This window comes from Alternaria hordeiaustralica (assembly GCF_023758085.1).
Source record: "Alternaria hordeiaustralica strain BMP 2776 chromosome Unknown scaffold_20, whole genome shotgun sequence".
In the NCBI taxonomy this organism is placed as follows: Eukaryota; Fungi; Ascomycota; class Dothideomycetes; order Pleosporales; family Pleosporaceae; genus Alternaria; species Alternaria hordeiaustralica.
The window spans coordinates 417,493-439,201 of record NW_026056792.1 but is presented as its reverse complement, the minus strand read 5'-3'; the positions used below and the strand labels follow the sequence as shown (position 1 = coordinate 439,201).

General features: G+C 54.0%; 10 protein-coding genes across 10 annotated transcripts; 7 read left to right on the top strand and 3 right to left on the bottom strand.

Annotated features, from left to right (window-relative positions):
- Positions 1–5: 5 nt before the first annotated feature.
- On the top strand, positions 6–935 carry J4E84_008246 (uncharacterized protein; the record flags this gene model as incomplete). Its single annotated transcript, XM_049390822.1, has 1 exon — positions 6–935. The coding sequence occupies one exon, from the start codon at positions 6–8 to the stop codon at positions 933–935; it is 930 nt and encodes a 309-aa protein (XP_049241529.1).
- An 830-nt stretch (positions 936–1,765) lies between these two features.
- On the bottom strand, positions 1,766–3,282 carry J4E84_008245 (uncharacterized protein; the record flags this gene model as incomplete). The annotated part of the gene is made up of 5 exons (XM_049390821.1): positions 1,766–2,158; positions 2,211–2,544; positions 2,603–2,825; positions 2,873–2,996; positions 3,058–3,282. The coding sequence occupies 5 exons, from the start codon at positions 3,280–3,282 to the stop codon at positions 1,766–1,768; spliced, it is 1,299 nt and encodes a 432-aa protein (XP_049241528.1).
- A 2,197-nt stretch (positions 3,283–5,479) lies between these two features.
- Positions 5,480–6,052, top strand: J4E84_008244 (uncharacterized protein; the record flags this gene model as incomplete). The annotated part of the gene is made up of 2 exons (XM_049390820.1): positions 5,480–5,483; positions 5,655–6,052. The coding sequence occupies 2 exons, from the start codon at positions 5,480–5,482 to the stop codon at positions 6,050–6,052; spliced, it is 402 nt and encodes a 133-aa protein (XP_049241527.1).
- A 732-nt stretch (positions 6,053–6,784) lies between these two features.
- J4E84_008243 (uncharacterized protein) lies at positions 6,785–10,436 on the top strand (the record flags this gene model as incomplete). The annotated part of the gene is made up of 3 exons (XM_049390819.1): positions 6,785–8,478; positions 8,623–9,320; positions 9,370–10,436. 3 exons carry the CDS (start codon positions 6,785–6,787, stop codon positions 10,434–10,436), a joined length of 3,459 nt encoding a protein of 1,152 aa, XP_049241526.1.
- A 409-nt stretch (positions 10,437–10,845) lies between these two features.
- J4E84_008242 (uncharacterized protein) lies at positions 10,846–12,308 on the top strand (the record flags this gene model as incomplete). Its single annotated transcript, XM_049390818.1, has 2 exons — positions 10,846–11,034; positions 11,088–12,308. 2 exons carry the CDS (start codon positions 10,846–10,848, stop codon positions 12,306–12,308), a joined length of 1,410 nt encoding a protein of 469 aa, XP_049241525.1.
- Positions 12,309–12,462: 154 nt separating this feature from the next.
- On the bottom strand, positions 12,463–13,782 carry J4E84_008241 (uncharacterized protein; the record flags this gene model as incomplete). The annotated part of the gene is made up of 2 exons (XM_049390817.1): positions 12,463–12,701; positions 12,762–13,782. 2 exons carry the CDS (start codon positions 13,780–13,782, stop codon positions 12,463–12,465), a joined length of 1,260 nt encoding a protein of 419 aa, XP_049241524.1.
- Positions 13,783–14,747: 965 nt separating this feature from the next.
- J4E84_008240 (uncharacterized protein) lies at positions 14,748–15,455 on the top strand (the record flags this gene model as incomplete). The annotated part of the gene is made up of 1 exon (XM_049390816.1): positions 14,748–15,455. One exon carries the CDS (start codon positions 14,748–14,750, stop codon positions 15,453–15,455), a length of 708 nt encoding a protein of 235 aa, XP_049241523.1.
- Positions 15,456–15,749: 294 nt separating this feature from the next.
- Positions 15,750–17,006, bottom strand: J4E84_008239 (uncharacterized protein; the record flags this gene model as incomplete). Its single annotated transcript, XM_049390815.1, has 1 exon — positions 15,750–17,006. One exon carries the CDS (start codon positions 17,004–17,006, stop codon positions 15,750–15,752), a length of 1,257 nt encoding a protein of 418 aa, XP_049241522.1.
- Positions 17,007–18,236: 1,230 nt separating this feature from the next.
- SNX3 (Sorting nexin-3) lies at positions 18,237–18,853 on the top strand (the record flags this gene model as incomplete). Its single annotated transcript, XM_049390814.1, has 4 exons — positions 18,237–18,314; positions 18,385–18,406; positions 18,460–18,759; positions 18,825–18,853. 4 exons carry the CDS (start codon positions 18,237–18,239, stop codon positions 18,851–18,853), a joined length of 429 nt encoding a protein of 142 aa, XP_049241521.1.
- Positions 18,854–20,339: 1,486 nt separating this feature from the next.
- Positions 20,340–21,631, top strand: J4E84_008237 (uncharacterized protein; the record flags this gene model as incomplete). The annotated part of the gene is made up of 3 exons (XM_049390813.1): positions 20,340–20,457; positions 20,510–21,352; positions 21,402–21,631. The coding sequence occupies 3 exons, from the start codon at positions 20,340–20,342 to the stop codon at positions 21,629–21,631; spliced, it is 1,191 nt and encodes a 396-aa protein (XP_049241520.1).
- Positions 21,632–21,709: the final 78 nt, after the last annotated feature.

Below are 21,709 nucleotides of genomic sequence, written 5' to 3'. Positions count from 1 at the left end.
CCGGCATGGAAGCACCCGTCGTCAAGTTCAAGAAGCGAGCAGCAAAAGCTGCGCCCCGGAAGGTGGCCCCGGCGCCGCTGCCGCAGTCGGATTCGGATTTCTCTTCCGGCTCAGAAGGAGAGGGCGAGCATGGCCGCGTGGTGAAGCGGCGAAAAGTCAACGACAACGCACTCAAGGCGTCGACTGCAGACCAGAAGACGCACGCGGCAGTTGCAAGTACAACGCAATACGCAGCAAATCGCTCGGCGGTCATGGAAGCAAGCAACGATGCGACGAAGCAGTCAAACTGGTACGACGAAAATGCCCGAGACGCTCTCAGCTCCAAGAACCTGCTCGGCAGCACGCGAACGAAGCCTCACCAACTCATAGAGAAGAACCCCGACGCTCCCAGTCGCCAAGTAGGACCCATGAAAGCATCGACAAACATACGGACGATTACCGTTACAGATTACACGCCGGATGTGTGCAAGGACTACAAGCAGACTGGTTTCTGTGGCTTCGGCGACAATTGCAAGTTTTTGCACGCGCGCGAAGACTACGCGGCAGGCTGGAAGCTAGACCGCGAGTGGGACATGTCGACCAAAGGCAAGAAACCTGGAGGCACCGTTGTCGCTTCTGCCAACAGGGATGAGAAGGAAAAGGACGAAGACGGAATGGATCTGGCGCAACTCGAAAAGATACCGTTTGTCTGCATCATCTGCAAGACGCCCTACAAGAGCCCCATCATCACCAAGTGTGGACACTACTTCTGCGAGCCTTGCGCTTTGAAGAGATATCGCAAAGATCCCACGTGTGCGGCGTGTAGTGCCAAGACGTATGGTGTCTTTAACGGCGCAAAGAATCTCCAGAAGCTGTTGGAAAAGAAACAGAAATGGGAGGACAAGAAGAAGGCTGAGGCAGAAGAAAAGCGGAAAGAAGAGGAAGGCGGCGACTGAGTCTGCTGGGTGGCATTACGGTGGAAACATCAACAAGCCGGCGCAAGCATGCGGCTGTGCTGGGCAACAGACGGTATCGTGGATGAACAGGCCATTCCTTCCCAGTCATAAAAGCGATACGTCACCTTGGAATGCAAGACGACATGACAAGGCAGAGGCATACCCACCGCAGCTCTCATGAAGCTTGAAGAGTAAACTTGCTGGCAAAGCTGCTGTCGTTGACAGGAAAAGAAACCAAGTCGCACGCCTCGTGGCAAGGTAGACTATACGACAAGTCCGTCCTCTGTTTGAGGAGGACAGGACTGGCTTGCGAAGCATATGAGGAAATATGCTACAGTAATACACATAGAAAGTAGACAGTGCGCTCATGCAAGTGTACATCAATCCTAATTAACGTGTTCACACTTTTCAGCCACGCCCACACAGTTCAGTCTACCATGTCAGAGGCTCAATCTCTTCGTCTCCTCTATACTCGTCGTGATCTTCACGGTTTCAGACGACGTTTCACTCCACAAGAAGCATGGCACATCGCCGTTAACTCGCTAGAAGATGCTGTGGAGATGGAAACCAAGATGGCGCGGAAAAGTATCTGATAGTTGGAGATACTAGAGATCTAATGCGTTGCGATAGACACATGATATATACGCATACACGAGAAGCATCGAATAGCGGAAGAGTACCACGGTAGTTTGTGCCACATGTGCTTCAAATTAGCGAAGTGCGATGAAATAAAGACAAGTAAGGTAAACAAAAGGTTCGTGATATTAATACAAGAAGGGTTTGAAGGCAAAAAGTCTAATTGTCATGTTCGCTAGACATAGAGTCGCACTCTACATCCCACTTCCGGCACCAGGAAAAGCCTTCAACAGGGTTGCATCGTACTTAATCAGCTCGGGGCAACCAAGCTCCGCAATAATCGGGTCTAGAACAGAAGCCAACTTTTGCACAGCGATCAAGACGTTGCCAACTAATCCGCGGAGGACGTCAGGAGCAGCTTCGCTGGCAGCCTGGAACGCAAGGCACATTAGGTTATTACCCTCGAGAAGCGTCTGCGCGTTGAGAACGTTGCCTGTCAAGTCGTCAACATCGACGCCAGTGAACGTGTTTGGCTGGCCAGTATTTCCGCCGATTCGGATTAATTCGGGGTGGGCTTTTTCGAGCGAAAGGGCTTCGGAAGTGAAGGCCAGGATGCTGTAGTCGTCGCCGATGACGCGGCGGTACCACTGTGATGTGTGTTAGCGAATGCAAGCGGATGGTGTTACCGTGGGTACTCACGTTCTCGGGGATCTTCTCTTGCCCACGAGCCCACTTGTAATTACCTTTCTCTCCAGTAACACCCTGGAATGACATGAGTGTCTCGGCATCAAGGTAGCCTTCTGGGTTTTCAGCAGTGTGGTTGGCGAAGAAACGGTAGGTGAATTGATATGTCGCGGGGTTAAGGGCAAGGGCCGTGAGTGGGCCTGAGAAGTAATGTCCATTCGTAGCAATCGAGTGCTTCGTGCGGTCAAGGCGGAACGCGGTCAAGACGGGGATATCAATCCCGTTCTCGCCGAGAGGCATAGAGAGGAGCTGCTCGAAATAGTCCAAGTTGAGAGAGATGGGGTTGCCCCTACGAGTAATGAGTTATGCTGACCATGCAACATGCAGAAGAAACGGGAATGACATACGTTGAGTACAAGTCCCCTCGCGTGGGAGATCCATCAACCTCGAAGCGGTTGTGTGACGCACTCAGGCCTTGTGGTTCTCCGAGAAGGCCGAGTGATGAGGTGACACCGCCTAGGAGTCCACCAGTCTTAGGTTTGCCGCCAATCGAAAAGGAGGTGAGATCACCGGCCATGACGGCGGAGTAGACTGCCAGAAATGCGGAAAGATCCAGGCCCATGCCAAACACTGACTTTGTTAGCAGTCCGTGAATAAGAGCGTAAAGGCATGCAGACCTTCATTGGCGGCCGTCGTCATTTGTGTGATTGTGGAGATGCCATTTCGGGGAAGGTAACCGTGGTTTGCCATCACGTTGATACCAGGACAGGGTCCACGGAGATCATTGGGGCCTGGCGCAATCTGACAACGAAGTCGTTAGCAAATGCAACTACATGTCGCGCATCTCGGTAGGGCTACTCACGTATTTATGGTCACCAGTGACACTGATGCGCTGAGCCTCTGCGTTGAATGCACGTTTGACGTGGGTACCCGATCGCTTACTCTCGAAATCTCTTGAGATATTCTCTGTCAAAGCGGTGATTTCCGCAAGGGTCGCTTCACTGATGTCGCCTTTGAGCATGCTCGCAGGGAAGGCGAAGGTCGCCAATGAGAAGAGCGATGCGCTGCATAGTACTGAGACCCTCATGTTTGCAACAACAAGCTCGGATGTTCGGGAAAGAGTGTGAAGGAAGGACGTGTAGTTGGATTGAGGAAGATGCGGTCAGCGACAGGGACGGATCGTTTAAGTTTCATAGTGGCAAATGAGTGCTGCACATACGTGGGCCGCCATGACTCTCCATCTAACTGTCGCCGATAGAGATGCCAATCCGGGGTCAGGTACCCTCCAGCACAGTCATGACAGCCCGCTTTACTTGCTTCAAATCGCAGGGTGGAGGGCCTGAGCAAAGAGATCGACGTGGGCGTTCTCTCTGCACGCCTTGACCAGCCGTAATCCGCTCGCGCGAGCCATATGGTTCAGTCCGTTCCCGGGTTTGCTAAATCCCGCGACTGGTGTTAAGGAGAATAAAGCGCTCGAGCCTTGCCTAGGCAAGAAGTTAGGCTTGCACTGGGTACATCGTAGGAATGTCGAGCGAGTGTCCCAAGACTTTTGAGCCCTGAACGGCGATCCAAGCGCGCCGGACCGTGTTCGGGTGGGTACCTAGGTAGTTAAGCCTCTAGATCGGCAGCTAGATCTCGCCTTTTTTACCGCATTTGGCTGACCAACGTTGTACAGAGATGATGAACGTTGCCCGCATCGATCAAAAGCGGGTTATCTATTTTCAACACGCGTGAGGCTGCAAGAAGATTGAGTGATCTATGCATCCCGCCCTCGCCCTACTTCCATGCGGCGGAAATGGAGATTGCGCTGGTGAACACCTGGGCATGTAAACCCGCCGGCAATAACACATCGGGCCAAGACGCATCCGAGACCAGCGCATGTGGTCTAGCGGGCATGATGTCTACCTAGGCCGTCGTTCATACGTGCTAGTAGGTTGAAGGTATATTCCTCGCTACCCAAGTCAGAGCCCAACGCAGGGACAACGTCGGACTGAAGATGTTATAGTTTCCAAAAGCCGATCATGGGTGACAAACCACTTTCGGGGACCAATGCAACAAGATCGGTGCATTACCCGGCGTGGGCTCCAAGTAGGGTCGCATGCGAGTTCAAGTCTCGCGCAGAGAGACCCCACTGCATGATTGGCGGCGAACAATGATACCTACGTACTATTCTAAGCGTCCCCACAAGCATATGCCAAGTTTGTACTTCAGAACAGCCCCAATGTTCTAGTTTGCGTTATAGGAGACGGATCTCAGCCGGGTACCCACCACCCAAGGAAAAGGGTGAATACCGGCCACTACCCAGGTGGCCAAATTACATCCGCAACCCTAAGTATACTCGACATCGTTCGATATAAACTGGATCCTTGTCCCACGTCAGCATCGTAACGAAGCACCACAACTGGATCTTGATATAGCGCCAAGGAGCATTCGCTTCAATTCCTTCTCCTTTGCGTAATTCTTGAGTCCAATCCAAATGGCTGCCTACGATTCTTGGGTTAGCAACCCAGACGAGAGCCATGGACCGCTCATGTCCGTCGTCACCTGGTCGCTCGTTTCTGTTTCCGCAGTCTTTCTGTTCTCGCGGCTTTATATTCGGCAGCGTCAAGGGAAGCTGTGGCTGGACGATTGCACACTTTCCGTCAGTTGGGTAAGTGCCACAACATCCCTAAGCAAAGAGCAGCTGACTCATACGACATAGATCTTACTTCTGGTCCAAGTTACCATAAACCAACTGTCTATCAACATAGGCTACGGAAAACATACACTTGACCGTAAGTTGCCAAAGGAGAATTGCACACTTCACAGCTCGGAACGCTAATCTTTACGCTAGTCGATTTGCGCAATCTTGATAAAATGATGTATATCGGCGCGGCGGAACTGACGATATATACCGTCGCTATTGCGCTCAGCAAGATCTCCTTTGGACTCACTTTGCTTCGGTTGACGGACGGACGGGTCAGACTTTTCGTAATCTTTGCGATCTCTACCCTGGCGATTTTCGCAGTCCCTGCCACCGTCATACCATGGGTACAATGCAAACCGCTGGCCAAAACCTTTGTGGACCTCATACCGGGCGAGTGCATTGACAAGCATCCCTCTGTCGTGTATGGGCGTTTCCAAGCTGGTGAGCAGACAGCCTCAAAGTGTGTACCCTGATTCCTTAGCTGACATGCGACGCAGTGTGGTCAGCACTTATGGATGTGTGTCTTGCTGTGCTGCCGTGGAAAATCCTTTGGAATCTGCAAATGCGTACCGCAGAGAAGATCGGTGCAGGTGTCGCCATGAGTCTGGGAATACTGTAAGTTCATGCATTGCCGGATTGAAGACTGCGCTGACCTGGTTGAAGAGCTGGAGTTACGTCAATTATCAGATCCACATACATTGAGAAATTGACAGTCCAGGATGTATCATGTAAGGCATCTCAAGGCGTGCACGGATCATTGCTAACAGCCACAGATGAATCGTACAACTCCATCATATGGGCCGTCGCAGAGTGTTCCATGGCCATCGTGGCTACCTCGATTCCCGTACTTCGCGTCATTTTCAGGCAGGCGTTCAACTCGGCGATGGAAGGCTACACGGGCCAGAGTAAAAGCAAATCAAGATCGAACCCTTCCAACGCTGGGAGCTCGGGGAACCGATTGAGCACACGACAATTGAGCAAGAAGACGCCAGATATATCGGTCAGCGGAGAATCTGTGAAGGAAGTGTTCGGACGTGGATCACGTGGATCCAAGAACTATGTAGAGCTAGATGATTTGGTAGTCGACGAGGCGACTGGGCGCGCTACTGCTTCGTCTCTAGAGTCTCTGGCAAACGATGGCGAGCGCCATGTGCTAAACTGGCACGTGTAGCTTGCTCTGGGATTACCTAGGTCGCGCGCATAAGGCGGCTAGACCTCGAGGGGGCTGCGCGCGAACAAGTCGCATCGGCTCATCAATCCATCACTCCTGCTGCTGGGGGCTGTATTATTCATAAACAACATGGAGTCAATCATACCATCAATCCCGTCATCATAGTGGTGGCTCCAGATGTCGGCAGAAGGCCGAGTCACCGCTCTTTCCAGGCTGTGGGGCCACGTGGTTAGCGTTTTGGCTCGAGCGTCCGCGCGCTCCCCAGGACTGTCCACATGGTCGCACCCGAATGCTCAACCACGCTCGAGAGATCTTGTGCCCTAGGTGCTGCTTGGCTTCCTCGTTCCCATCATGGCCCCGACATGCTGCGCGCGGCTGCTATCCGACATTGATGCACAGACGGAGTGCAGCCAGGAAGCCACTTCCCGAGATGGCAAATTCTGCCCATTTCATGCTTGGCAATGCCACGGTAAGCAGAAGTCGCTATTGTCGTAGCGTTTCTAACACTACGCAGCTCTCTACCAGGGATACAAGCGGCGAAATGGCCTCCTCGACTCATTGGAGCTGCCTGCGTACCTCGCAAACACTACCAGATCCCTCATCGCTCAAGACTTCAACGATATCACGCAAACAACAGCAATCTCTGAATTACAGAGATATCTATTTCGAAGATACACTCTGCTCGATCGTGTACTCCGAGCGCGCAAACTGCATCATCGCCATTTCTTTGCAATGGACAATAACTATGGTCACACGGTATATCTGGACCGACTGCAAAACAACAAACACGAGACGGTGAAGGCTCTCGAGAAGCTTGGCAAACGAGCCGCCGCAGTCGTTCATGAAGAGCAGCGGTGGCATCACTGGGTGAGGGAATGTCAGGAGAAGGAGGAGGAACAGGCGCAGAGCGAAGCAAAGAAGGTGAAGCTGGAGTTTCAGCTCTTTAAAAGATACGAAAAGGAACTCGATCGTCGTCAACGGGACATGCGATCTAGAGAGATCAAGAGGCGCGAAGAACAGTACTTGAACCAAGTATATGCAGAGCGCGCCCAGACGATGTCAAGGGAAGAGGAAGAGGAATGGGAAGAGCAGTGGGACCCCATTCAAGATATTTATGGCTACGAAAGAGGTCGCTATGTCGAGCTCATCAATATGTTTCTGATGATCAGTGAGCAGGAACATGAAGACTATTGCGCAGGTGTGGAGGCATCTCAGCTTGATGGCCCTGCCGCACCGACATCTTCGCACCAAGCCACCGGACAAGCCGCGACGGGCAAGAAGTCCATCATAATGGAGACCAAGGAACAGATGCGCAGGAGACTTCAGACGCCTGTCAACTTCGAGCGCGCGCCAGGCCAATATCTTCCTGAGTTTTTAAGCCCAAGGACGACGACTCCCGTAGTTCCTCACGACGAGATCGAGACGCTCTTGGATGAGATTTGTGAGATCAAGAACTTTCTCTTCTGTCGACTTCTTTTGGCATCAAGTGCACTCCTGCCTATCGCACTCCAGGCCGGCAGCATAGAGGAACTCCTGCAAAGCGAAGGTGTGACAAGGGAACATTTACGAGATGTTTGCCTCAAGCTGGAGCGTCCCAGTCTTGAGAACATGCGAGACGCGTGTGCGGACTTCATGCGTGAAAGGGATGGGGCTGATGCACCAAAAGACATTGCCAAAGACCTCGCCCTGATGGACATTATCGACGCCCAACAGCGAATCCAGATCAGGGTCTGTGGCCGCCATATGTACTACTACCGTAACGAGCGCGCTCTCAACCGCAGCGGCTGGTTTCACTTCTCTATCATCGCGAAAGACTCCGAGCTCGCCGATGCCGTTGCGCTTTGTCGAAACTGGGAAGAGTTCTTCGAGCTCACGATACTGTCAATGTATCGGTTGTTCCCGGCTCCAAAGTGGACGAAGTTTGTGGGCGATGTGAATCGTCAATGCCTCCTGCTTCTCGGTTTCATACCTTATTTCCAAGTCGACGGCGCCGAAGCTAAAACGACGCAACATAGGATTAGTGGTCGTGCTAGTTCGGGACGGTCGTACAATTTTAAGGAATCACGCAACATCCTCTGCGGTATCGTCAAGCGTGACGATACCCTCAATCGTCGATTCCTTGAGTGCCTAGCAATGGAGTCGGCCGACCTTCGTGTTTTGGTTCATGATCCGGTGACTGGCAAATTCGTAATCCAACCACCAAAGGAGGAGTTTTGGCTGAGCCGCGAGAAGGCCGGACGTGGCAGGTCTACAAAACATGAATACACCGTCACAGTTGAGGTCGATAACGCCTTTTTCGAACAGGCCACCGCCTGCAGGGCTTGGTCGTTGAACTTCAACGATTATTATAATGTTTATATCTGGGATGCACCGCCCGGTCGGAGTGCAGATGAGCTACAGGGCAAAATACAAGAGGTCCGTAAAGTGTCAAGATATCTACTTTGAAGGAGCTAACAATGACAGGCATTTTTACGTACCCACAAATGTAGGAAGGGAAAAGACATGCTTGTCAGAGTTCGGCACATAGTGCAACATATCACAAATGATCGTGAGAATAGACGTGTTCGCAGCATTCGGCCTGGAGAGAATGTTCCTAGCATGCTCGATGACTTCGAGCTTGGCGCAGAAGCTTTTCCCATCCCGATTGATGAGATATACAAGGAGCGATTCTTCACAGAGATCGACGAAATAGAGGATGCCCTTTTATATCCAAGGCGCGCACCTGGCGACAAGTCGCAGCCACCCTTCCCCCGAGAGATTGTTGGGAAGATACACCGGAGGACAAAGTGGAAGTGGTGGAAAATTGCCAGCGATGCCAGCACTGATGAAGAGTCATCTGCTTCTGATGAAGAGTCATTTGCTTCAGACGATGCATCCGAAGCTAAATCCGACGAGGGATCGCAGAAAATGAACGATCCAAGAGCAGTGTTATTGCGGCGCATGTTGGCGAACGACCCTCATGTTAGTGTTCTGGCCGGAAAAGCGATTGACAAGCTCCCTTCGAAGAGAGAACTCGACGCATTCGGTAATCATGGAACGCTGATCCCACAGTTTCAATGGGCGGACAGGTCACTGGGTTACGATCATTTCTTACCTATGTTTGACCGTAAACGTGCTTCTGTGATACCAAGCGAACTCAGGGATTCTCCTTCGAAGCTTATGGACACGCTAAGAACGGCTCTACGCCGTCAGCGAGAATACGATATCCAAGGGAAACATCTCATTCGAGAGCTGTGCGGGAGCCATGGGCAACGGTCAATACACAGGGGTGAGTTTATCATCGCTTAGAGTGACACCAACTAACAGTTGCATTCTAGTTGAGAAAGAGGCATTGCACATGGGCGACCTGGAGCCCGGTGGCCTCGGCCGGTATATGGAGCACAAGTCCATGGTAACGGCCATGGACAAGTTTGTCATGAGCGACATCAACACAGGCCCGTTCGAGCTCTGCAAGTTCATGCACATGGCACCTCTCATCCAAAGTGAACGTCGAATCGTTGACGAGGCTTTCCAGGCTTACGCCGCCATCGCCTTATTCTACCAGACGGAAGAGTTTCTTGCTTCCGAGCACGGCCTACCATTCCGGTCTTCCCTGCTGTTTGACCAAGAAGAAAGAGCTAAGCGAACCCCTGATCGAAGAAGCCATGTCAGCAATCCATATATGCCAGCAGAGTTGTGGACAGATCGAGATGAGCTCCTGAGACGCAATCAGCGAAGCAAGCTTGATCCTGTCTACGATATTTACCCGATAGAATGGCGTAAAAGGATACGTACCGTGGTTATGACCTTGTACAAAGCCGGCATCATACAAAGTGCTTACACACCCCAAGTTAAAGGTGTTGCAACTGCCGCCGCCGAACCCAACCGCGCGCTAGATTTCTACCTTGATTTCCGAGCCCAATCCAGACCTAAATTCAAGGCTGTCTTGGCGGATCCTACACCCTTGAATCGCGACTACATAGTCAAGGCGGCAAACAAGTTCGCGGCTCAGCATGGCTCTGCCAGGTTTTCGGCGCTGCGACTGTGGTCTGCTCCGCACTTTTACCCAATGCAAGCTAGTGGGAATGAGACATTCGCAGACGATCGCGGCAGGTACTGGGCTTGGAGATACATGCCTAAGGACTCGCCACTCAGTGAGTGGAACACGCACAAGATCGTGAGTGACATGATGGAGCAATACAGACGGATATGGGGAAACCAGGTGAGAGTTGCCAGGGATCTGATCCTGGTCATGGGCAAGGACGCAGACGAGTGTCGGAGGCTCAGTGAAGGGGTGACGTGGGCTACGCAGACGCGCAGGGTGTATGAGATGGACTTTTGGCGAAGCTTTGTAAACGTAGACGCCGGCTTCCTGGAAAGGTTGCATCCTGTATGGCTTTCGTAGCAAGGCGAGCAGACAGCAATGGCAGCTCCTGACGGTTCCTGATGCACTATCTTGTCGGTCAGCAGGGTGGCTTGGCACATGCCGGAGCGGATGTACATGTACGTGTGTTGTGCATGGGAGAGCCCCCACGGAGCGCTGCCTGAAAGGGCAAGGCGTGTGTGGGAAGCTGGGCGGGTCGAAAGCGTGCGAGGGCGGCACCCTGAGCGCTGCCCCTCATGACCGGCGGCGGAGGCAGAGATTTGCAAGCACCATCTGGACGCCGCCCGAGCACGCGATCAAGCTTTGCGACGCTGGGCGCCGGCCAACCGCCCGTCAGCCCCCGAATGCGGCGCTCCCGACACCAGGTACGCGACGACTGACCTCTCCGCCCTCTACCAGCACGCGAAGGCGACCGACGCCAGCCCGGCACATGCCCAACGCGGAACTGCAGTCGATGCTTCTCACGGCCGACGCGGGCCTGGCCGAGGTCCCCGGCTGCACCAGAGAGCAATTGGACGCCCTGGCCCGCAGCGTCGAGCTGAGGAGGCAGCAGCTCGAGGCCGACATCCGGGACTACATCGCGGCCAAGCAGGCCGAGCTGCGCAGACATGGCCACGAGGTAGGCGTCCCGGCCCCTTCTCTGCGTGCCGTGAGAGACTGATTTGGGCCTAGCTTGCAGACCGGTACCGCGACATGGCAGGCGGCCAGCAGCCTGCGCCTGCAGTGCCAGAGCAGAGCTGCCCAGGGCCTGCCCCGGGCCCTGCTGCACCGCTCGACCCGGCGCCCGACGACAGGATGCGGCTCAAGAAGCACACGCGCGTGCACAAGCGGGAGCGCGAGCTCTATGGACTCGTCACGCCCGTCTTCCTTCCCTTGCTCGATGCGCGCGACAGCTCGCCCGAAAAGAAGAAGACGCCAGCCGCAGGACATGCTGAGCACGCCCGAGACGACCCGAAGCCTACGAGCGACGCCCGAGACACCGCGGCCATGGCGCTGCGAGAGCCAGCCCAGCTGAGGCTGCCAGCCAAGAAGTCTGCGCTGCGGCACAAGGACACGCCTCGATCGCGCCGGAAGAGAGTCAGTCTGGTCATCCATGGCCAGACCGTCCTTCCCGCAGACACCGTCGCCGAACCACCTCTGGCTTCGCCCAGCAGCGTCGCAACATCGGCTTCCACCTCGACCGCTTCGCTCGACGACATGATAGATCCGCGACTCACCACCCCGGACCCGCCAGTCCATGTCCAACGCCCTGACGCCGTGCACCACAGCCTACCTCTCCCCATGACCAACGCCATCAACTCGGCTTCCAAGCTCCTCTCCGAAGCCCCGACACCCATATCCGTCGCCGCCGCCCACATCCCCCCAGTTGCCTCCCCACGGTCCCCCAGCATACCTTTGGGCCCTACACAGACCGCGACACCCACATTCCTCGACCCTTCGCCCGCTCTGCACCAACACATCACGCAAACGATCCCGGACACCGCAGGTCCAGACCCCATCTACTCGACCGCACCAGCTACGAGTGCTGAACTCGAAATTGACGACCTCGCAGACGACGACACGAATTTCGATACTTACGTCGGCGGCTTACACGGGAGTGGTGTTGACGATGTGGATCAAGCGGGCAGTTACGGATATCCGAGTAGTCTGGGAGCCAGCTACATGGAGAGCTATATGCAGAACCGACCATTGAGCGTGAGGATGCAGGCTGCGAACAAGGCGGGCTTGGCTGACGAGGAGAAGAGGAAGCTGCTCGAGCAAAGAGACGACAACGAGGCCGAGGCTGAAGCTGAAGAAGAAGAAGAAGAAGATCACAGCAACAGCACGAGTGCGGGGCATAAGGCTGTTGACGCAACCGAGGACAATTTCATGGGAGATATGGACGACTTCTGAGATTGGATGCCACATCCTTGTATATACGCGCGACCTTTCGATCCTTACGCAATCTTGTTTGTTAGACACTAGGCATTTCATGTACACGACAATATCTACGGACCCTTTATACAGCCCTGTTTGGTTTACTCTGGCTCCAAGAGATGCTCACACTTTAGTCCCGCTGGCTAACCTGCTGAACTCGATTTACGACTCTATCGAGCAGGCTGACCATTTCATCGCTCACGAATCTGGGGTCGTCTTGTTGGATAAAGTGGCCACAGCGGACAGCTGTGATGGGACCTATGGCTTTGCCTTCGTCCGTGATGCGACAGAGACCTTCGTTGTAGCGACGCCAAGCGGGGTTGGCATAAGTCATGGTCAGAATCTTGGGTGTCTGCATTGTACCCTCGTCTATTTGCCGGGTTAGTCTCTGTAGTCCAAGCGTCGACTTGGAAAGAGACAGGTACGTACACGACTGCTCGGCAAACGTTTCCCAGTCATGACCTACGACTGTGAGGTACGGGCCTCTGCCCAAGTAGCCCTCGAGTTTTGGTGCATCTGCGTAGGGTAATAGTTGTGGCAGATTACGTCTGGATAACCCCTCTTGACTAGGAACGTCGGGATGGAACATTCTTCTATACTTTTCTCTGGTAGCTCGTACTTCGTCTTGTGTGACACCTTCGGGTAGTGTGTGCGAGTTGAAGTCTGGTGCATCGGGGTCCGGCCACAGGTCTTGGTAGTCCGAGTTGGCCATGATGCTGTCCAGGAACAACAGACCAGATACGGTTCCTGGATAGCATTGCGCAAAGAGTCTTGCAAGTGCGCAGCCGATGCTGTTGCATACAAAGATGAGACAGGGGTAGTGCGTAGGTTTGTTGACGTCAAGGTGTTCCCTCCAGATTTGTAGGGTAAATTGCTTCAGTGCTTTGACTGCAGATATCGCGTCGTGTCCGTGGGACGGGGGTGGTTGCTGGTCGTCGGGATCAGCATCTGAATCTCCTTGACCATATCTATCGTAGCTCAACAGAGCAGGATACGGTAGACGCCCCACTATTCTCTTTTCCAGAAAGCTGCGCATGGCAGGATCCCATGAGCTTCTTGGCATCATGAGCCCGTTGAGGAAAACGATGAGCGTTTGCGAGAAAGGGTTCGGATGGCCGCCGTGAGGTTTGGATGCAGGGTAGTACGTGTAGTGCAAACGTGCACCGGGCTTATTGTCCAGTGCCAGTGAGGAAACCTCGGCATCCGGAAATGGTGGAAGGTCATCTTCGGATGAGTTCATGCTACCGGGGAATGGAATCGCGTAGCTGCGATTGTTCATGGAGTCGTGTTCCCGAGCTGTGTTGATGGGGTCTGCTTGTGCCGAATTGGTACCTGGTGAATTAGCCTGGTCCATGGTAGCAGGCTTTTCCCTTGTTGCCGGCCCTCCTCTTTCTTTCCTGGTCAAGCCTGAGTACTTGAGTTGCGGAGAGATGTACGGGAATGCATCCATGGCCTGGCGCAGTGGGGGCGTAGCGATTACCAGCCATGCAAATTGAGAAGGGGCGATGTGCAACTGAAGCGGAAGACGCCGGAAAGGGGTCTATCGGGCAGACAGAGACGGCTGCAAGATTCAGGAACGAGTAGGCAGCTGTTGTGTTCACGGAGGCTAATTCGAGAGTGCATTCAGCAACACATTACCCCTCTTCGCGTCCAAGGCGGGAGAGAAGAGCAGGATCTAGGTCTCGATCGGAGCCAGGGCCTATGCTGCCAATGAGCTCTCACGTGTAGGCGTGTTCCATGTCGCCAAGGGTAGCGATGTTCAAAAGGGTTACGAGGTCGACCAAAGTGGTGCGCGCGCGGTATCGGTCGAGACGATGATGTCGCGAGATGGCGCGAGATGGCGCGGGTCACGGGCACCCGCTCATGGCAGCCGAGCGCGAAGGCGGGTGGCTTGGAGATTCTGGCAGACTAAGAAACAAAGCGTGAAACCAGAAGCGAGCGCTGCAGGAGAAGGAACCTTGGAAAACACACGGCGCTGCAATGGGTGGGGGCGACGTATGCAGCCAGGAACCGGCGGCTATGACGTGGGCGGGTTCCCTTTCACCGTAGCCGCGTGCCGCGTCGCTGCATGTGCGCTGGCTGCGTCCCCTTGATATGAGCAACATCTCACCCACGCCGTTCCTGCCAGCCGCTTCCCACCGCCCAGTCTTACGTCCTCCACTCCGACGCATCCCGCTTTGGCTCGTCTCTTCACCACCCGACGCTGCCCACGAGCCCGCAGTGTGCAGTAGGTTGGTTTGCTGCCCCCAGAAGGCGCAGAAGTCGACTAACCGCCTTGGAGAGTTGATGCACCCTGACCATGTGAGAGATGGACTATACCAAGTGCATGCACGACATAGACTGACTCGGTATCTTCACCTCTGCAGGCCATACGCCGACGCTCACACCCAGACCGTCTGGGCTGGCCTTTGCAGGATGCATGTCCGCCCTGACATCCTCTTCACGGCACCCGACACTACCACTCCGCCCGCCGAGATGGTAACGGACAAGTTGCAGGGCCTCGACAACATGGTGACCGGCGCCCAGCTGGGCACCCTCGACTCCAATGGCGCCTCGTTGCAGAGCCTGCTCCAGAGGCGACACAGACGGCCGGGCATGCCCACGCGCATCTCTCTGCCCCCGGCTGATGTCGACGACCAAGTCCTCCCCTCTCCGCCTCCGACCCACGCTCTCCTCTCCCCGTTGCCCGAAGCCAACAAGCGCTTTGCCGGCCACACTCCGCTGATTCCACGCGCCCTTTCGCCAGTGCAAGACGAGCAGCCCGCTGTGCAAGAGCCGCCTGCCCAGGAAGAGCAAGCGGGCACACCGCCAGAAGACCAGCCCTTGATAGGCCCACTGATGCTGCCTACCAATCCCGTCGATGGTGCAAGCGACCACATAGCACTCGAAGTGCTGGACGATGTACTCGAAAAGGTTGCCAAGGACCAGGACAGGTTCAGCAAACTCAAGGGTGCCCCCGACCCTGCAGCTCCCCCCGCACCCGCCGAGAACGCCCAAGAGGACTTGCCATTGAGTCACAAGGCATCGGCCGCATCGCGCAATCCGTGCGCCACCAAACTTGTCGACGGCGTCAGGCTCAAAAGCCCCCCTTTGAACTTTGGAGCGCCCATTGGTCAAGTATAGTCTGCTTCCCAGTCGTAATCGCGAACCGCCTCGTCATCTCGCAAGAACAGCACGGCTCAGACCCCGGGAGACCTGCCCCCAGAATTCGCGTTTTCCTAGTGCATTTGCATGGTGTTTGACAGGGGATTGGATCGGAGCATGGGTGGCGTTTGGGTAAACGGAACACATCACAGCACTTGGGAGCGATACTCAGTGACATATACTTATACAAGGCACCAAGACATTCATCGCAGGCTATAGACTACCAGCCCAGCATCAAGAATAGAGGAACAGCTCCACAGTTTCTCTGGATAGCTAATCCTTTCCATGCTTGTCCTTATCACCCAAAACTCCTCTCGCCATCTCTAACTGCTCATCTGTTTGCACGACTAATGTCTTGTACCTCGCATCGCGAACACTGATATCTGTAACCACATGCTCGACCTGCTCCGCATTCTTCTCCTCATCGAGAGCGAAACCTAGGCACCTGACTCCATTCACTACGGCCTGCCTCAACTTCCCTCCCTTCTCACCAATACCCCCGGCAAAGACAAGCGCATCAACCTCACCATCCAATTTGGCAAAGTACGGTGCGACATAATTCAAAATGCGATCAACAAAGATGTCAAACGCAAGCTTGTCCTCTTTTCTCTCTGAAGAACTAATCTTCCCGAAATCCGTAGTACCAGTCAAACTCTTCCATCCGCTCTTTTTGTTCAGAATCTCTTCGGCTTGCGTAATGTGCAGTTTTTCGCTAGAACTGTGCGACGGTTTGCCAGCGCTATGCGTGTAGTGGAACATGAGAGAAGGGTCAATGGAGCCCGAGCGCGTAGCACCTGGTAAGCCAGCGAGGGGCGTCAGACCCATTGTCGTGTCGAGCGACTTTCCACCTTTGATGCAGCATGCCGAAGCGCCGGATCCGAGATGCAGGGCGATGATGTTGGTTTGTTCGAGCGGCTTGCTCAAGTGTGTTGCTACCGCCTTCGCGATGAAGGAGTAGCTTATGCCATGAAACCCGTACTTGCGCAGCTTGTTCTTGTGGGCAACGGTTTGGTCGATTGGGTAGGTGCATATGTAGTCTGGGAGCGTATTGTGGAAGGATGAGTCAAAGTAGGCAATGTTTTTCGCGTGAGGGAGGATGTCTGCCACGGCTCGGACGATGGTGAGAGCGGGTGCATTATGGAGAGGTGCTAGATCCGAGAGTTGTTCAATGTGGTGGTATGTTTCTTTGTCAATGACCTGGCTTCTGGGGTAGTCTCCGCCATGCACTACGCGATGGCATGTGAAATGTATGTCTTCTTTTCGGTTGAGCTCGGGAAGACCTTGGTCGTTGGTCAGGTGGTCCAATATGTAGCGGAATCCGTCTTCTTGTGAAGTGACATGCTCCAGTTCTTGACCATTAATCTTCTCATCTCCGCGCTCGTACTTTAGCTTCGAGGGCGGCGCGGTAAGTCCTTCGACGGTAGCTTCAGCGAGTTGTTTCGGTACCGAGGAGCCATCTTCTGGAGTCTTGTAGACGGATATCTTGACGCTAGAGGATCCTGCGTTGATCGAGAGGATAATCTCAGGCATTGTTGTGGTTGTGGATCGTGCAGATAATGGTCTCCAATATGGCAATGGTATTGTTGCTCTGACAATGCTAAAAGCGATCAGGAAGTTCGGTATTCTACCGGAGCTCGAGCGCAGCAGCTAGGTAGTTCTAATGTGGAGTAACAATGACGTCGTTGGCAAATAGGAAAAGGACAGTCTAAGTAACAGCTTTCTTGAGCAAACCAGAAATCAGACACACTTTGGAGCACCTAAGGCATTAAGCTATACATATGTATATCAAAACTCGATGTCGCGAGTTCCACTTTCCACGTGTAGCACGAAGCTTCAACAACCGGAAGTCACGGAGCCCCCCGAACCAACAATTTCTTTTCACCGTAGAAACCGGCGCGTTTGCATCTTCGTCATACGTGCGTTAGTCTTGTGTTAGTCACTACTAATGGGTCAAGCTATGATCACGACTTTTCGTGACTTTTCGTGTGCTCTGCGATGCCCGCATACCTGATGAGATGACGTCATCACATTTGTAACACATGGCTGCAAAGCACATTCTGTCACCCATGGTCTAATTATAGACGTACCTGCGTCATGTGACTTTTGATACTTGTTTGGGTGCAAAGTACTCGCCTAAAATGCCAGAGATTAGCGTTGAGTGAACACTGGTAGGTGTAGACGATGGGAGCGACGTGGAATGCTGCCCGGCCAGTCGTCACATGCAATACATCAAGATGACAATTGGCATGCAAATAACACTTTCGGTTGCGTTCCGCAGAGTCCCAAAGCTGATCACTGTACTGGGAAAATAAATAGTGAGCAACGACGTGTTTGCGAGGAGCACCACATCGGCTTTTCGATACCGCAGAAGAGGCTGTCTGCTTGTATACAGCTAAGCGGACTTGTACGAGAGCAAATAGGCAAAAGCTTAGAGTACAATTGATCGAGCAACCCATGTAGAAACCAACGCTCAAGATACAAAGTGTTAACTTGGAGTCGTCAAGTACCTAATAGACAAACCAGACACACAGGAGGCTGGGCTAAGCCTATCGTTTTGTAGATACCCGCCACCTCTCTACGGGCGGTCGCAAATATACTCGCACTGAGCATTGCAGTAAAGAACCCGCTTTGGATGAATTGGTGGAGCGTGATGTGGCTGAGGAGGCGATGCTAGCAGCGACAGCCCCGCCATTGCCTCTCGCGCGACCAGCCCTCGGCCAGCTACACCGCCGCCTACACGCGCACCACACACCTTGCACCATGCAGTCGCTGCCAGACGCGCGATCGCAAAGCTTCGAGGAGCTCTATGGGCCCCCCGAGAACTTCCTGGAGATCGAGGTAGGCTTGCCAGAAGCTGCGATGCCCCGATGCTGTCCCGCCGCCCTGCTCACAATTGTCGCGTGCACAGGTCCGAAACCCCATGACACACGGTGAGTAGACGGCACATGTTGAGCGCGCGAGCGGGGGCTGATGCGCTGCCTAGGTGTCGGCCGTGGCATGTACACGACGTACGAAATCGTTATGCGCACCAACATCCCCGCCTTCAAGCTCAAGTCGTCGACGGTACGCCGTCGCTACAGCGAGTTTGAGGCTTTCCGCGACATCCTCGAGCGCGAGTCGGCGCGCGTTACAATACCACCGCTGCCGGGCAAGGTGCTCACCAACCGCTTCTCGGACGATGTCATTGAGCACCGACGCGAAGGGCTCCAGCGCTTCCTCCAGATTGTCGTGGGCCATCCGTTGCTGCAGACGGGCAGCAAGGTGCTGGCTGCCTTTGTGCAGGGTCAGTAGCCATCCAGCGCTGCGACGGCAGTGACGACGACGACGACGACGACTAACATGCAGCAGATCCCAACTGGGACAGACACGCGTGGTAGACACGCCTGACCCGACTACTGCAGAGGGCGGCTACCAACACTTGATATCAGATTGCCGCATTTCCTGCGGTACGGAGCAACGGGCGTTCTTGTTGGGCTTTCACGTGGGGCTTTGTGTACCTTGTCACGAGTAGCAGCAGCGAGCCAATGTCTATAGTTCCATCATCATCCCATGCAATCCACGCAAACGTCCATGGCTGGGGACGAGCGCCGGCTACAGCGATTGCTATCAACTTGACATCAGCGGCGACCTTCCTCCGCGCAGCGCTAGCGATGCAACGAGCAAGGCGCGGGGGTTAGTAACAAGCAAAAGTTTTTGGCAGCCGAACCGTCTTTAACCCTGCATGTTCCCGACCTCGTGGCTCCGTGCATCTTCTACCCATCTTTCTTGACTTCATCCTATCGCAGACAGTACTTGTAGTCATGGGCATCCCGTCACAACCAGCGTCCAACGCCATCATCTACCTTACCCTGGGCGCTTTCCTGTAAGCTCACACCAGCGACTCCGCGGGCGATCAGTGGGAACGAGGGCACTAACTGTGTGGGAATAGAGTGCTAGGATGTTACGTCGCATGGCGATTGCGACACCAGTCCAAGACCGAATGGCTGTCTAGTAACCGCACACAAAAGGGTTAGAAAACCGTCGCATCGCACGCTTGCAGCCAGACTTTGGCGTTCCTGCCCTACAAACAAGAGCAACTGGCTGACTTTGCGGCCTAGGAGTCCCGCTCGCTTTCAACTTCATCGCTAGTGGTGAGTGCATTCGTGCACCCAGCGTGCTTCTTGCCACGTGAACAAGCAGCGGCAGTATCGGCTTTTCCATCGTTGCCACGACGTCCAGCATTCGACGTTGATGGCGAGATGCTTCAATTCAAAGCAATTCGCGTCTCCATGCTTGGCCAAAGCTGGATTAAAATCCTCTAGGTTCGTATTGAGATCTCTCACAGGAGCCACTTCCCCTTGCTACTGCAGCCTTGTAGAACTCGTTGCAGTTCCCCATCGCATGTGGGTACATGGGAGGTGGTCTTTTGTGCGGCTACACTGCGGGCGCCGAACCAGAGCTGGGCTCGAAGCACGCCTGGCCTTCTGTCTTGTGCGTAGTTTTGAGCCTGGTGAAGGGGAAGCTGAGAAGTACCGTAAGAACTCGATCAAGATAATACTTGCGTGAGGAACGTGCTGCCGCTACTTTCCCCCTTTGCACCCCCCTCCCAATTCTCCTTCGTGCAAACGGCTGACCTAGGTTTCTTCTTTAATCACAGCTCTCGGATCCGGTATCTTGTTCACGTACCCTCAGATCGCTACCATTGCTGGTGTACAGGGTCTCTTGGTTTACGCGCTATCATCGTCCCTGCCCTTATTGGTCTTTGGCGCATTGGGTCCCATCATTAGACGGAAGTGTCCTGAAGGCTTCGTGCTGACAGAATGGACAAGGCAGCGCTACGGAGCTATCGGAGGACTCTTTCTGAGCGTCTGCACGCTCATCACCATGTTTTTGTACATGGTCGCTGAGCTCTCGGCCTTGCAGCAAATCGTCACTCTACTCACGGGCTTGAACGGTCTTCCGGTTGTCATTGTGGAGTGCGCTGTTACTACCATCTACACCTGTAAGATTTGTTGCAACTCTAACTACGAGCATCAACTAAAACTTTACTTCAGCACTCGGGGGCTTCAAAGTCTCTTTCGTAACCGACAATATCCAGGGCGTTATGGTCATCGGCCTTATCATCATGGGCGTCATTGCTGTCGGCGTAGAAACAGACATCGACCGCTCCCTCATCGACCAATCCCGATACCTCGAATCCAGCCTCCTAGGCTGGCAACTTATCTACATCCTCCCTGTCGCCATTTTGTCAAACGACTTCTTCCTCTCAGGCTTCTGGATGCGTACTTTCGCCGCTCGCACGGACAGGGATCTCTGGATTGGTGTCTCACTCGCCAGTATGGGCGTACTGATCATCCTCACTCTGCTAGGTGTGGGAGGAATGCTTGCAGCATGGTCTGGTGCGTATACCATTGGCGACGAAGAAAACGGCTCTTTGGCCTTCTTCTTGTTGCTAGAACGGCTGCCTGCGTGGGTTGTCGGTGTTGTTCTCGTCATGACCATCTCGCTTTCCACTGCTGCATTTGACTCTTTCCAATCGGCCATGATCAGCACGGGAAGCAACGATTTCTTCCGCAACAAACTCAACATCTGGATCATCCGCGCGTGCGTTGTGGCGCTCATCTTCCCTGTTGTCGTCGTGGCTCTGCGCAGTCCCGATATCCTGCAAATTTTCCTAATCAGTGATCTTGTCAGTGCAGCGGTTGTACCTTGCCTCGTCATCGGGCTGAGCGACAAGTTTTACTTCTACCGGGGGTTCGACTTTGTTATTGGAGGCCTTGGGGGTATCTTCACCATCTTCTTGTTTGGGCTTGTCTACTACAATGGCGATGTCACTCTAGCCGGGAACTTGCTGTTGTTGGAAGGTGGATTGTACGCAAATGACTGGAGCGCTTTCGGTGAGTGCAAGCTATTCCGGCGCCCATGACGATTGCTAACAACGACGAGGTGCTTTCGTAGCAGCGCCCTTCGGAGGTCTTCTTTGGGCTTTTGCTGCTTGCGCTCTCCGCATCGGGTTCCTCTGGATCAAGGCCAAGTTTCAGGGTCGTCGCTTCGACGCGTTTGACCGACCTCTTCCACGAAACATCGATAGACCTGGTGCTTTCGACGAGCACGATGATGAGGCTGTGGTTGAGCATAGCAGCATCGAGAATGGCAGCAACGGGAAGTTCTTTTAAGACCGTGCAGATGTGGAGGGTAAAAGTGAGTAAGGGAGTGCATGTGCGAAGTCAGGATGACCAAACAGATGTAAATAA